This window comes from Diospyros lotus, chromosome 4, assembly GCF_014633365.1.
Source record: "Diospyros lotus cultivar Yz01 chromosome 4, ASM1463336v1, whole genome shotgun sequence".
NCBI lineage: Eukaryota > Viridiplantae > Streptophyta > Magnoliopsida > Ericales > Ebenaceae > Diospyros > Diospyros lotus.
Window position 1 is genome coordinate 36,023,030 of NC_068341.1, and position 16,137 is coordinate 36,039,166.

General features: G+C 35.2%; 1 protein-coding gene across 1 annotated transcript; it reads right to left on the reverse strand.

Annotated features, from left to right (window-relative positions):
• Positions 1–12,857: 12,857 nt before the first annotated feature.
• Positions 12,858–14,391, reverse strand: LOC127800040 (myb-related protein 306-like). The gene is made up of 3 exons (XM_052334432.1): positions 14,096–14,391; positions 13,849–13,978; positions 12,858–13,734 (listed from the first exon to the last, which is right to left on the reverse strand). Exons 1-3 carry the CDS (start codon positions 14,226–14,228, stop codon positions 13,116–13,118), a joined length of 882 nt encoding a protein of 293 aa, XP_052190392.1. The 5' UTR covers positions 14,229–14,391; the 3' UTR covers positions 12,858–13,115.
• Between the last annotated feature and the right edge of the window lie 1,746 nt (positions 14,392–16,137).

Sequence of the window (16,137 nt, forward strand, 5' to 3'; positions counted from 1 at the left end):
CATGGACCATCCCCAAGCCAATGGACAGGTCGAAGCTGTCAACAAAATAATCAAACAGCTCCTAAAAACCAACCTGGAGGCCAGAAAGGGGGCTTGGGTGGACGAACTACAAACGGTACTCTGGGCCTATCTAACTACAGCTTGAAGCATCACGGGGGAAATCCCATTCTCAATGGTGTATGGGTCTGAGGCTATGATCCCAGCAGAAGATGAGGTGACCAGCCATCGGAGGGCCATCTTCAATCCAAATGACAACGACGAGCTGCTGGCGATAAGCCTAAACCTACTCGAGGAAGTGAGAGATACAGCTCGCATAACGGTCACCATCTATCAACAAAGGGTGGGACGGTACTACAACAGAAAGATCCGAATTCGACACTACAATGTTGGAGACCTAGTATTGCTCTTGATACTCCTCAGAGCTCACACGACGAGTGATGGTACACTAGGCCCTAACTGGGAAGGACCCTTCGTTATCAAGGAGGACTTAGGAAACAGAGCATATCATTTGGAAAATATGGATGAGGCTATTCTCCCACGAGCTTGGAATGCGGAACACCTCCGTCCTTACTATCAATGAATGTAATTGGTCTTGCTTATACTCCGTCTTTTCATTGCGAGAAATTTTCATAGTTCTAATTGGAATTTATGAATTCTCACTTATTACACTTTATTGTTATTCGATTAAATATCTCTAAAATGAGGGGTTGAGAAACCATGGTTTGCGAGCTGGGACCCATTCAACTTAGTCACTATGCTATGGTTTATGGCTTAACTAAGCATTCATCTTGGTCCCCCATCAGATCGTGATTTGCGAGCTGAGAACCATTCATCTTGACTTAATGTCATGGTTTGGAACCTTTTGAGCAACCACTTCCATTAATGATTTCGAGCTAAGGTTCACCAGCTGGAGTCCTTTCATCTTGACTTAAGACATGGTCTGTGACCTACCTAAGTGTTCCCTCTTGGCTCATTTAAAACTTGTAATAGTCAGGGTGTGTTAGCTGATGTCGCAATACAATCTACCTGGGCACATAACTCGGCAATGCAAGTCAATTAAATAAAAAGCCACGGTATATTAGTTGGGGTTAGCTTATAATCCACTTGGACATATAGCTTTGCAATGCAAGTTGGAGTTTCACTAGCTGGATCCTTTTATTTGACTCAAGTCATGGTCTGTGACCTACCTGTCTGTCTACTTTCGATATGTTGAATTTTTAAAGAGTCATGGCATGTTAGCTGAAATAGCAATGCGATCTACCTAGACATATATCTTGGCAAGGTTTCCATTATGACCCAGATGTTATTTCGTCAGGATGTCTTAGCTAAGGTTCAATTTGCCTAAGTATAGATGTTCGTGACCTACTAGACATGCATATTGATTATCAATTATTATGTTTATCAATCACGAGCTGTTCAGCCAAGGTACGATAGCTGAGATCGCAAGACAATTTACCTGGATGTATATCTCGATGAGGTTTTCAAACATGATCCAGATGTTATTATGTCAAGACGTGTTAACTAAAAGTTGCCTTAATTTGCCTAGATATGGCTGTTCACGACTTACTGGACACATATTGATTATTGACTATTATGTCTATTATTGATGAACTATTTTAAGCTTGCTAATTTGCGCGCTGGAATTCTCTGGGTCTATCTGGACTTATGTCCAGAAGATTCATTCTCAATTCATATTCTTGAAGACTTCTTCCAAGTATATACTTTCGAGCTTATCCTGATATACAGAAGCTTTTTGGAGCTTGTTTCAAGCTATATCATGAAGATTGGTTCAAGAATTATTTTGTCATGTTTTTGATAAATTACAAGTTTGATTGGCTCGAGTTCGTGAAGAAATTAAAAGCAAGAGACACGAGTTCAGAAAATGTTCCATTTCATCGAATAAAAACTTATGTTACAAAACAAACAAAAAGAAAACAAAAAAAAAAAAACCTAGTTAGGGGAGCTGCAGCTTCAGTTAGCTGGATCTCGGTATTGGAAGATGGCGGGATGATCTCGTTTTGATCCTACGAGGCAGAACCTTGGCGTCTTAGCAGCATTAGCCGCAAACCATTTCACCTCTTCGATGGCCTCATCACCGAAGAAGGAGAAGTCCATTTTTGGATACTTCAACCACAAGGTGTAGAGGAATCCTGAGTAGGTGTCGGATATGGCTTATTCGCATGCTTGGTATATCCAAGCTTCCACACCCGTCTTAATCTCATCGATGATATCGTTCGCCATCTGCTTGCATTGTTCAGGCTCGGTCCTCGGCCAACTCCTGCTCGTCCTTTACCTTTTTTCAGCTCCTCCTTGGCTTTATTTAGCTCTCCGGTGAGCTTGGAGTTGACAGACTCCCACATGTTCTTCTCATGGAGGAGCTCCTTGTCGAGGTCTTTATTTCGTTGATCCGTCTCTCTCAGCTGCATCTCGAAGCCCTCGATCTTTCATTGGGCTTCATAGAGTTCAGCGAGCTGGGACTTCTTTTTCTCCTTGAGCTTATCTATCTTACCCTTGAAGGACATGTTCATTGCCTGGAGCTGTCCCTCAAAATCTTGTTGCTGCCCTTTAAGCTTCATGGTAGCAAGGGAGGTTTATAAAACAAAAAGAGTTAACTCGAGAAAAGGCAAAATCAAGAAATCAAGGAATGAAGGCGTAACTTACCACGAAGCTATGGCGAGCGATGAAATCATAAAGGGTCGTCCCTTTCATCCCCTCATGATCCAAAGGCTTGGCGGTCGCATCCAAGAGTGTGGGCATGGAGTCCAAGAGGGCACTGAAGTAGACCCCTCTAGCCATGGCTTCTAGGGCTGCCTCTTTCTCGGGGACTCTAGCCCTCTTGCTCCTGTCATCCTCCCGTTGTTGCTGCTGATCGGGTCCTCTTTTTGATCTCGCAACGAGACCGTTCTGGGCCTCCCTCGAGACCTCTTTCTTAAGAGATCGGATTGACCCTCGATCATGAGGAACAAGAGCTTGTTGCTCTTGTCCTGATTGGGACCGTTGTTGTTGTTGCAGTTGTTGTTCTTGTTTTTGTTATTAGTGATGCTTTTGTTGCTGCTATTGTTGGTGTTGTTGAGACCGTGGCCGTGATTGTGGCTGTTCTGATCTCCCTCCCTATGAGCTAGAGCTCGGGGTTGCAAATGAAGCAGCACTTGGTCTGGTGCAGACCTTTTCGGCATCTCTAGGATCAACTTCACCATATCTGTAGCTGAACTTTCTCTCCCCCTGCTGTTGCTAGCTTCGGTAAGCTCGAAAGCGGACTGAACATGCCTGGTTCTGTGAGCTTGAATAAACTCAACCTTTATGGTCTCGATGTTAAGGGGGGGGGGGCGAAGCTTGTGTTCCTTAAGCAGCTCGTCTGTGAGCTTGAGATCTTCTAAGGCTGATCCCGCAGCGACAAGTAGGTCTAGAACCTCGGTCTCTTCAGCCGATAAGGTCGGCCTTCCACTTCCAAAGTCTGCACAACAGAATGAAGATATCAAAATATATATGAAGTAAAAAGAACCTATGCGAGCAGATATGCCTTTACCCGGGGTCAGCGCAAAACTGAAGTTTTTGAGTGACAAGAGCAAGGGGCAAGAAACAAAGAACCAACTGGACTTGTAATCGTTCACGTTGGATTTCCCCTTTGCCCTGCCTTGGGGAAGGATGGCTTTATATAGTGAAGGACGAACTACTAGGTAGTACAGCCCGTCCTTGGCACTCTTAAAGGAAAAAAGAAATTTGATTAATTTCGGTGATGGGGGAGAAAGTTCATTCCTGAGAAACAAAATGGCTAAGGAAATGAGATGGGTATATGAGTTTGGGGTCAATTGAAAAGGTGCAAGCTTGAGCCTGTTCAGAAGGTATGGTGCAATGGGAAACCTAAACCCAGACTCTATGTGTTGGGGGTTAATGGCTATGAAGCCAATTGGAGGGTAGGCCACATGGCAGCTCAGAGAGGGGATATACACTCGGCAATCCTTCGGGAGACGAAACTCCCAGGCACAAGTTCCTACCTCGTGGAACTTGGCCTTAGAAGGGAGTTGCCTAAAGGCCTCTTGCCCTTGGCCTTCTTCAGCAACCTACCCGCTGACAGACGGGGCAGTTTCCGAAGATGTCCTTTCTACGACCTCCGTAGCTCGTGAGCTCGCTCTCTTGGGGTTATGCATCTCTATCACGTGGCAGTCTTCGGAGTTCGAGGTATTGTCTTCTCCTATGATATGATTACAGCGCTTTTGACCCAAGTTGCATTGAACAGAATCAGACATCTACAGAGGAAGAAAAGAACAGTTAGGCCACAGATCGCAGACCAAACCTCGAAGAATTAAAAAAAACCCTACAGGTTATGCACTTTGCAATGGGATGTCGCCTAAGAAGGAGGGCTAGGACTACAAGCTCGATACTCCATGGAAGGCTAATCCTAAAGTCTTTAAGCCTGAAGGCTCAGAGAAGGCCTAATGTATCGATTCAAGCTAGTGCACCAGAGAATAAGAGGTAACACCGATAGAATTAGAAAGGCAAGAAAGCCAACGTCGATTAATCAGCAACGGACGGCCTAATAAAAGAAAGAGACAAAGGGCGCAAGAAACTTACCTATCACTGAATCTCTTGCCGGTGCGAGAACTTGGAGCAGGCTTAGGGCAAAGATGGGCAGATGAATAACTGTAGCCGAAAAAGCTTCGTTGCAGAAAGAGCTTCGGAGACGACGAATACAGGAGTAAGAATTTCAAAGTAGCATAAAGAGGGAAACGAAAGAATTTTCCTGCCATTTATACCTTTAGCTCATTCGATCCTAGTCGTCAGATCAAAACGGCTTATGGCATGCCCTGCGCCTACCGGTTACATGGCAGATCACGGGTCCCATAGCTATAATCATGCGCAATAATAGGGGGATGTGCACATTAAATGCACCTCTGACAGAATGTGTAACATGAAATGGCGTGAATTGAATCGATTGAGCAGAAGTCTGAAAGGTGGATGGATAGCTGGAATAGCTGGTACACATTAACTCCCAATCCGAAGATCGCACTACGAGCTGGGGGGCTTGTGTTATGGGTATTTCTCGAACTACTCCTTATAGGCTAGGCTCAACCCAGTAGGCTGGCCCAATCCCATAAAAACCCAGTAGGCCCAAGCCGAGCTCATCAGAGTAAGCTCATACATCACTGAAACCCAAACTCTAATCGCAAAACCAAGCGAGCTTCCAGCGATGCCTCCAACGAGCTTCTAACGATGCTTCCCATGAGCTTCTAGCTCGCCGGCCTAACCTTTTAGCTCGCATAACAATATTGCTGCGGAATAACCAGAGGTAGGGAGCCACTTACTTTATGTGAGACAAACTAAATCCTTGGTAATACGGAGCCCACTCCCAATTTTATGGAATTGATAAGGACATTTTGTCTCCATGATGTCATCCTTACACTTTTGTATTTTATGTAATTCTAAGCATCCCTCACTATAAATAGGGGTTAAAAACGCCATTGTCAATAACAATAAGAATATTATACTGCTACTATGCTGGAATAACCAAAAAATAGTCGTGGAATAGGCATCATTCTAACCGATGCACGTAAAAATTCGTCGTGTACGTCTTACCATTTTCTCCTTTCTCTTTGCATTTGTGCTCAATACTTTATTGTGGGCCTACGAATCATGGTCGACTGATTCTAAACGTCGACATATTCTATATTTTTAATTATAATATAGATATACTATATTTTTTAATTTTAAATAAATATATAATTTTAATTTTAAAATTTAAGAATAATTTTTTTTCTTTTTTTCCCTTTTCTTTTTTAGAGCCAAAACATGGAAAGTAGATTATATTTTCCATATTTTGAACTTAGAGATTGTTTTGATTGAAAACAAACAAAATAACATTTTATTGTTTTGGATTTTCTTCATAAGTTTTTTCTTATTTTTAAAAATGACAAAGTAAACGTATTTTTATTATTTTAAAAAATTAAAAACTAAAAATAATTTAAAAACAACAAAGAAAATGCAGGCTTAATTTTTGATCATTTTAGGTAAAATTCTTATACTAGTCTCGAGTATTCCATTATTTTCATTGCAGGAAAGAGTTGATATTTAGTTGTTGTAAGGTCATTAGAACCGAACTTCCTATATTGGTTCACTGTTGATAATAGAATTTGTCAGCTACCGTATTGAGGTTTTCTTTTATATATATATATATTGAAAGGTATTATTTCACATATCAAATTGTCCATCAATTTATTGTCTCACTTAACATGATCTCCCTAATTCTAATTAGTGGTAATTTCAAAGAATCCATCACGGGTTCACGCATCTGATACGATTGATGTGGTCAACATTTTTATTGCATCTCACACACGACATTTCTATTTTAATCAAAAGCACATAGACGTAACCTACACAATTTGATTTTTTTTTTAATTTTTTTTTCTTTTGAGATGAGCACTCTTGTGCTCATATCCTTAATTACACAAGAAGAGATAAATCGCGTGATGTATCTTGGAAAGATCCGAGTTTGAACCCACAATTCACCAGATGACATCAACATATTATGAATTTGTCCTTTACCATTTGAGATATATCCAAGAGAAAAAAAAAAAAAAAGAGAACCTATTTACATGAGTAGTCGTCCATTACTTATATGCAAGCCATAGCAAACCCTCCCTTGATAAAATGGGCAGCGGCACATTACTTATATACAAGCCATAGCCCTTGCTACTAAAATCTTTTGTCTATTTATACGGTACATATTGATAATGCATAAAATTGACCATCAATTAATATGTTTAGAAAATAAAGTAATAGGTGATTGAAAAATCTTTATCGTTGGACAATTATATTAATTTTTGTAAAAGAATATGAGTTTAAGGTTTAGGGTTAGATCTCCTTGAGATTTCTCGAAAAAACTAGTCGAATGAATAAGTCAGACATAAAATAATATGAGAAGAACAAGAGAAAGAACTTGAGATTATGATTAGGAATGCTATGAAGAAGAAATACTCCTTGGTTCCTTAGTTTAGAAATAAATGTTTGCTTAGGATCAAGTCTCTTTGTGAGATATCATTTAGGAACAATAATCTTAGATGGACTTTGAAGGGGTTAGGCTTATCTTTGAAGACTAGTCTTAGGAGACTAGTCTTAAATTTAGACTAGTCTTCTTAAGATTTAGGAGACTAGGCTAGTCTTAAATTTATTAGAATTCAAAGTGAATTGCTAGATTGTAAGAAGTAATTTTAGATTATGATTAAACTTATCACTTAATTTTAAGAGAGCATCTTAGTTAGATTAGATAATTTGACCTTAAATATGATTGATTTTATCTTCGGCTTTATGAAAAACCCCTTTTTCACATCAAACTAGGCATATAAGTTAGATATCAAGACTAATGATGATTTGATTAAGTGGCTCAAAATTGAGAATAATTTAATTAAAGTCTTAATACATACATATGTCCCTTAATAATTAAAAAATATAGCATTTGATTTTTAAAGTATGAAACATCAAGATTTAATATCTCAATTATTAAAAAATGTTGATTTAAGTCTTTATCGTGATTAAGAGTAACTGGACCTCTTATTTATATTAGGTAAGATGTCACGTTACATAAAAAAAAAAAAAAAAATCATGTCAACTAGACACATCAGATTAGTCTTAATACATAAATATGATATTTGATATGTTAATAATTAAAAAATTTGACATTTAATCCATGATATGACAAAATTAGATAAAAAAAAAGACTTAAATTTCATAAAAAATCTAAAAATTTCATAAAAAAAGACATAAAAAGATTTAAAAGTAATGAAAAAAAGATTTAATTTCATAAAAGACCTAAAAATATTCTAAAAAGATCTAAATTTCATAAAAAGACCTAAAAATAATATAAAAATGACCTAAATCTCATAAGAAGACATAAAATTTCATAAAAAAGACGTAAAAATATTCAAAAAAAGACCCAAATTTCATAAAAAGACTTAAAAGTCTCATAAAAAACTTGAATTTTTTTTTCAAAAAGAGACCTAAAAATAAAACATATAAAATGAAAATTTAGGTATTGTTTTGACTATTTTCAGGTCTTTTTTATGAAATTATTAGGTCTTTCTAAGAAATTTAGGTTTTTTTTGAATATTTTAGGTCTTTTAAAAATATTTTAAGATCTTTTTTTTATGAAATTTTGGTTTTTAAAAATTATTTTTAATATTTTACATTAAATTTAGGTATTTTTTGGAATATTTTTAGATTTTTTAATAAAGTTTTTAGGTATTTTTTATGATTTTTTTTTTTTATCAAATTTAGTCATTTGTCCAAGACCAAATATCAAAATTTTTAATTGTTGAGAAATCAAATATTATATTTATATGTTAAATTTAATCTAATATGTTTCGCTGACATAATTTTTTTGTGACATGACATCTTATGTGACGTAAATAACGAGTCCATTTACTCATAGTCATGGTAAGAATTTAAAATAATAAATTTTAATAGTTGAGATATCGAATATTGATTTTTTGCACTTCATGAACCAAACATCATATTTTTTAAGATAGTATTTGTTAACTAAGATATAGATTGAAAAAAGTGAGATATGGAAAGTATTAAAAACAAAAGTACTTTTCATTGCATTTGTTAAATTTATCTGACGATCCTTAGAAAAAAAGTCACATGACTTCTTATTTGAATTTTTTCAGATAGATTTATCTCACATATCCAGATAAATTTATCTTGATCTTTACAAATAAAAAAAAAATGACATATGTGTCTCTCAGTGCATTTCAAAAAATTTAACAAATAGTTTGATAAAAATTTGAAATATTTACCAATTTTATTTTGATGATTTTATATTTTAATTTGAAAAATATTTCAATCTATCTTGATATAATATTATTTTATTTATTTTAACAAATACTACCTAATTATTAAAGAGTCACCATATATATATTAAGCCTTTAATTAAATAGATCAAAGCTGAAAATAACCTGATTAAATATAGGTCGAGAGAGAGGGTTGTCCCATTAAATGAACCAAAACTAAAAATGACTCGAGAGGGTTGTCTCATTAAATGAACGAAAACTTAAAATCACTGGGAAGTAGACAGGTTTTGGCGTGTAATCTTCCAACGAATCAGATATAATTTCTTAAGATATATATATATATATATTATCCCTCCTGGGGATGAAGAAGTGCTTGTAATGGTGTTCATGAGGGGAGGGGAGGTGTTGATGGTCGTTCGTTCCTTCACTTTACAGCTTTGGATTACTTGCATGGTCAGGAATATTGAATTCTACAGCTACTTGCTGTGATATATAACACAATATATCCGGAGAGTCCAAAACACTTCACATGCAAGCATTTAAGGCCAAATCCTGCAGATTTCCAATGCCACATATTTTATTATTAATCTATGGTACCAAATATTTATGACACTTTACAGCAAAGAAAAGAAAAGAAAGACACCCCAACCCAACCACATATCCTGTGATCTCTGTTACAGCACTCATTAATCCACCCAGCAATTAATTGAAGTCTAATAATAATATATTTTTTAAAGAATTTGAAGCCTATTAAAAATGTTATCAATCTACCTAACATAATTAATAAATTTAATTTCTTTTGTAAATTAAATATGCGTCATTGTAATGGGATTTTAAATTTAACAAATGAAAATAAAAAAAAAAATGTTTGCTTGCTTGCTGGCATGGACCAATATCTCATTATTGTCTCTCTGGATCCATCATTTTTAATCGATTTTTTTACAAAACAAAAAAAAATCCATGGGAAGATCTGTCCTTGTCTTTGTTGTTTTAGGTACATTTTTTTTTTCTATAATTATGATAATTTTTTGTTTTGAAATGCCAGTAAAAAAATATAAAAACCTACATTAAATAAAGGGTTAAATCAATATCAAAGCACTTTTGTAGATAGAATGAGTCTCATGAATCATGATCCAACTTATGTCTTCATAAGGTTATTTAAAATTTTATTATGCTTTTATACAAATAAAGCACATTTTTATCAACTTTATAGCTTACATGAGATGACAAGAAGGTATCAAATTCTAATTTTGTGGAATTAATTGCATAAAGTATAATTTTCCTGTTATTTTCAAGTGACAAAATACTTTGGAGGGAAAGTGTGTGTAGTTGCTAGATGTTGACAAGCTAGGAGGAACTAAAGCTATCTATTTATTATGAAAATGTTACTTATACAAATAATTGAATTATTGAGAGGATGATCAAAGGCGTCAAATGACAAAAATGCCCTCACTTAATTTGCAGATTCACCACCCCTGCCCTTATCTGTTTCTTTTCTCCTTTGCCATGGTTGCATCCAACAAGGTCTGCGAGCCTCGTCTCGCCTTATTATTGCCTTTACCTTGTCACCTCACTGATCGCTAATGCATCTTCTCATCGCCCTACTGCAGTGTCTGGATTGACCATTGCTCATGTCGTGGCCCTGCTGCAGTGCCTCGTGCGATTGCCACTGCATCCTGTCATCGCCTCGCTACAACGCCTCGCGCCAACCGCTATTGCACCATCTCGTCATATGGCCATTGTCGCCTCTAGATGAAGCATTGAGCTTCATCCGGGTTCGATCAGGCTTTATGAAGCCTGGACTTATCCTATTCATGACGTTTTGATGATCGATGATAAAATTTGATCTATAAAGTCCAATAAAATTTCATCATCGGATGAACTCCAATTTAATCATTGGATTTATCATTTTGTCGGTACATGTAAGCAGGGGCGGAGCCACCTTGTAATACCCTGAGAGCCCAAAGGAGTTAGTATATATCGAGGATAGTATAAGAAAGGAAACAACACTAGCTGGATACCTTTTGGGATGAATGTTGGCAAAGAACTCCCAAGTTAAGCGTGCTTAACCTGGGGTAATCCAAAGATGGGTGACCTCTTTGGGAAGTTCGTGTAGGCCCATCAGGATAAGTTGTTCTGGATCTTCCTATCGCTCGAACGGGATGTTACAGGTGGTATCAAAGCGACCCCTGAGCCTCTGAACGCGGTAGTGGGGCAAACCTCAGCAAGGAGGCTGAGTCTCGAGGGGGGTGTGACCCCTATAGGGGGTGCATGTAGGCACCTTAGGAGAATCCCACATCGGCCATGCAAGGGGGGAGAGATCTGGGACTGGTTGTAAGGTCGCATGACGAGGACGTCATGTGCTTAAGGGGGGAGAATGTAATACCCCGAGAGCCGAGATGAGTTAGTATATATCGAGAATAATGTAAGAAAGGAAACAACACCAGCTGGATACCTTTTGGGCTGAATGGTGGCAAAGAACTCCTAAGTTAAGTGTGCTTGACCTAGGGTAATCCAGGGATGGGTGACCCCCCTGGGAAGTTCGTGTAGACCCATCAGGATAAGTTGTTTCGGATCTTCCTATCGCTCGAACGGGATGTTACACACCTGAGGCCCAGTGAGGGCAGTTACCCCACTGGGCCAAGATTTTTTTTAAAAAAATTATTTTTTACAATAATTTACTATTAAAAATAAAAAATTATATTATATTTTACTACTAGAAATAAAAAAATAAGTATTGAAGAAAATAAATATATAATGGCCTAGTAGTAACAATCACAACATTTTTTATAATTTGCTCTAAATTTTATTTTTTTACAATGATGATGTAAATAAAATTAAGTATTAAAGAAAATTGTGAAGCAAAAAAAGCAAGCATGGAAGAAATTTATACCGAAAAAAATAAACAAATTAACAAAGCAAAAATTGAGCAAATTGATATTGCACAAATTCTTATAGATTTCAGTTAAGAATTACAATAATAGATTACAATGTCAATTTTCAAGATCAAATTAGAAGAGCTTAGCTACTTGTAAAGAGGTTTGTGTTAATCTCAAAATCAAGACGTTTTATTCCAGTTTGGTTCAATAAATTTGATAATTGGTTGGAATATAATATAAACAAATATGTCGTATTTTACTTATACTATTATCTTTTTAAAACAAATAATGGAGAACAAGGAGATGGTGATTCTTTCATGAAAGAAGGGTTCAATAATTTTTTTTTTAAAAAGATAGATTTTAAGTTCATGTTAGAGATGCTAATAGTGCACACAATTAAACTCGAAACAACTGTAAAACTTTAATGAATCAACAACAAAATATTAAGATAATTTTCTTCAGACAATTAGAACAAACACTGTATGATTATCGAATTCGTCTAAATGCATTAATTGATTGTGTTCAAATTTTTTTACAAGAACTAGTTTTTCATCATTACGACGAGTCTAAAAATTCAAATAATCAATATAATTTTCTTAAACAATTATAATTTTTAGTATGAAAAACTATAATAAATAATTATAAAAAAAATTATTTTAATATTATCATTATTATCTTATTTTTAATATTATATTTTTTATATTTAAATTCGTTCCCAATAAACCAAAATCCTGACTCCGCCTGAGGGAGTCCACTTATTATTATTCTTTCATCAAATCCAGCGGTCTGAGCCACCAATTAGAGCAGTACATTGGCCCACACCAATTTACTCACATGACAAGACGACCGAGCCAAGAAGGAGAACCAATCACTCCGTCCTCCCTTCCGTTCATATATTTGAAATGGATCCTTCATATGTGTGTGTGTGTGTTATTTAACTAGAATATTTGTTTCACAAAATTTTCATATATATATATATTTATTACTTTAAAAAAAATTAAAATAGAGATATATCGTGATTACATATGTCTCATTGTTATGTTAATTATTTTAATCAACATATAACCCCATTAATGAAAATGACCTGATTTCAGACAATGGAATAAGTTATGGATGAACACAATTTTCTCTCTCACATAGCATTTTTCCGATCGAAATGAGTAAAAATGTGAGTAAAATTGGAAAGCTGTGCAAAATGAAATCCTGAACTTTATTCTTATTTCATCTATCTAACAATATTATTGCTAATGTGCAATTTACAGTGCTTGGGTAAGTACTAAAACGATTGACAACAAATTTCCAAGCATGAAACCATGGAGTACTAACTCTTCAGACTCATGCAAGGCCTACAATGAATCAATTAAAAAAACCAATAACTTAATTTTCCACTGATAAAACAGATCGATCTACATGTTAATTAATATATATATATATATATAATTTTCATGATATATCAAAATTCAAAAGAGAAGCTAGCCAAAGCCAAGTCTTCTTTCCCTTGATCTTCAAACAACCAATTCTCCGGCATTCTCGAGAGTAATGGGGCGTGATCAGCACCCACAAGATCTGACTTGCTTTCCCCTTGCAAAACACTAGCATCCTCGGGAGATTGAGAAAAATCAGAATTTGATGAACCCAGAGACTCAAACCCTAATAGGGATTCAAATTCCTCGTACAAATCAAAGCAGCCGCTGAAAAAGGAGCTCGCCGTGGACGCCATTTGGGCAGCTGGTTTGGTTGAATTCTCGGTCCATTCTTTGAGCAATCTGGCTATATTCTCAGTGCTTGAAGCATAGGCAGATGCTTGGATAATTGGTTTATTATTATCAGGTCTTGGTTTCTCCAAGCACAAGGCCTCTTGAAGGGCTTGTTTGGCCTTGTTCATGTCGGTTTGCAGCCTCCTTTCCCACTGCCCTCTGGGGATAGAGTTTTGGATTGAGAAGCCGTGTTTGGAACTGCCACTGTCAGGCCCTTCTTGAAGCTTCTTGAGCTTCTTCTTCAAATGGGTGTTCCAGTAATTCTTGATGTCATTATCTGTTCTCTCTGGTAGGTAGGAAGCTATGGCAGCCCATCTGCACAAAACCCACAATTAATCACACGAACCTACTAATCTTAAAATAAAAACTCAAATCTGTATATAACTAAATAGAAATAAAAATTTATTATCCTTTGAGAAGGGGGTTTACTTGTTGCCAAGAAGGGCTTGAAGCTGGATGATCATCTTCTCCTCGTCATTAGTGAAGCAGCCCCTCTTGATCCCTGGCCTCAAATAATTAGTCCATCTAAGCCTGCAACTTTTACTGCATCTTCTCAGCCCTAAGAATTTCAGCAAAACAAAGAAGAAGACAAATACTTCAGTATTGGAAGATCAAAAGGCAAAAAAAAAAAAAAAAAAAGAAGAAAAGAAAAGAAAAGGTATTAATTAATTAATACCCGTATTGGAAGGAACAGCCCTCCAATTACCAGGGCCATGTTGTTGAACATAAGACACCAGCATGATATCCTCTTCAGGAGTCCATGGCCCTTTCTTCACTCCCATTTTGTCACAGCAAGGTGGCCTTCCCATATCACCTTAATTTCTTCTTCTTCTTCTTCTTCCTCTCTCTCTCTCTCTCTCTCTCTCTATATATATATATGTATGTATTTGTGTGTGTATATTTTGTATGGTAGTGTGCCTGGTCTTCTCCTGCAAATGGGACAAGGGTCTTGAGCTGGGGAAAGTGGATGATCTGCATTTATAGAAAGAAGTGGAAGGGAGAAGAAAGGAGAGTCAAAAGAGTGACACTTATTAGTGCATTTACTACTGATCTCAATATTTGGGGCTATTTGGCTGAAGTCAGCTATACGTCTATGCATGCCTCTTCTGCTGCAATATCGACCGCAAACCGCGTGGCATTCAATGCATTTCTATTCAATTACTAATTGTTTCACTGCTGGCTTCCATATACTCTCTCAAATCCACTTAAAGATGCAAACCCCATTACATCCCCCCGTCACCACAACACCCCCCCCCCCCCCCCCCCCCCCCCCTCTCTCTCCCTCTCTCCGTAATGCCTTTTAAATAATATTAACTTGTGCCAAAGTATAAAAATGTTATTCTACTATTATTTATGTGTATATATACATGCGTTTAATATTAATAAGTATATAATATTTTTAGATAATATATATTTATAATATTTTTAACATTCAAATAATTCTATTAATTGATTAAATAATTCAAAACACAATATATTTATTACCCGTCAATAAAATTATTTTGATCTTATAAACAAGAAATAATAAATGTACATTATCTAAAAATAATGTGCATTTATTTTTTGTTTAACCATTGACTGTAGGGTAATTAGTTAGCATTAGAATTTAAAGTTTTGTGTTTAGAAAAACAATCCTTGTATGCTACCACACTACAATTATTATTTTGAAAGATTTGTTCGCATCTATAGGGGAGAGGCTTAGGTTGTGTTCTCTTTTCTTTTTAATTTTTAATTTTAAATTTTAAATTTATTTTCAGTTTTTTGTTTTGATAGTCTGTTTTTAGAAAATTGAAAATACGTTATATTTGTCATTTTAAAAAACTATTTCCCAAAATAGAAAATTAAAAAACGCGTTCTCTTTAAAATTTTGAAAATAATTTTTTAATAATATTTTATTCAATAAATTTGATTATTCAGAAAATTAGAAATATTTAATTTAATGTTAATATATTATTAAAAAAATATATACATTTTAATGTTAATAAATTTTGTAATATTTTTTTCTATTATAATAATAAAATATGAATAAATAAATAAATAAATATATTTTAAATTTAGAATTTGTTTTGCATGAAAACACTCAAAACAACTTTAAAAATTTGTTGTTTGAGTTTGTTTTGTTGTTTTGAGTTTTCTTTATAATTTTTTTTTTCAAAAATATATTTTTAAAAGTAGTAAAGAAAATACGTTTTCATTATTTTAGAAAATTAAAAACTAAAAATGACTTGAAAATAACAAAGAGAACGTAGCCTTATCTTTTGAGTTATTCTGACGGGTGTGGTAACCTAGCTCCTAGGGCTCTCTTGTCTTTTTTCTTTTGCCTTCCTTGTCGATTAGCAATTGATCCAATGTGTATTGTCGTCTTATCTACAAGATTTGGAACCATCCTTAACTAAATTGCACAAATGAAAGTGCTTTTGTAAGAAATAGTAGACACCCAAAGGGGGTAAATTGGGTGAAATTTAAATTCTCTTGATTTTAAATAATCTTTGTAATAATTAAAATAATTTGGATTTTTTCAAATTATGAACACTAGTGCATTTAAATATAACCTTGACATAAAAGATATGTAATAAGTGTAAAATAAATTCAATACAAGAAGATTGATCCTTTTAAAGTTTTAAAAAACTGTTGTTGCGAGAATTAAAATTGATAACAATTTTTTGTTGAAAAAAGAATTTAAACTTGTTGAAATAAAAAGAAATGCATAATATAACA

Excerpts from the sequence above, each read along its gene's own strand:
- LOC127800040 (XM_052334432.1), bottom strand. The coding sequence starts at position 14,228 with ATGGGAAGGCCACCTTGCTGTGACAAAATGGGAGTGAAGAAAGGGCCA. Across the intron at positions 13,979-14,095 it reads GGCTGTTCCTTCCAATACGG|GGCTGAGAAGATGCAGTAAA; the intron begins GTATTAATTAAT and ends TGAAATTCTTAG. Across the intron at positions 13,735-13,848 it reads CAAGCCCTTCTTGGCAACAA|ATGGGCTGCCATAGCTTCCT; the intron begins GTAAACCCCCTT and ends GGTTTTGTGCAG.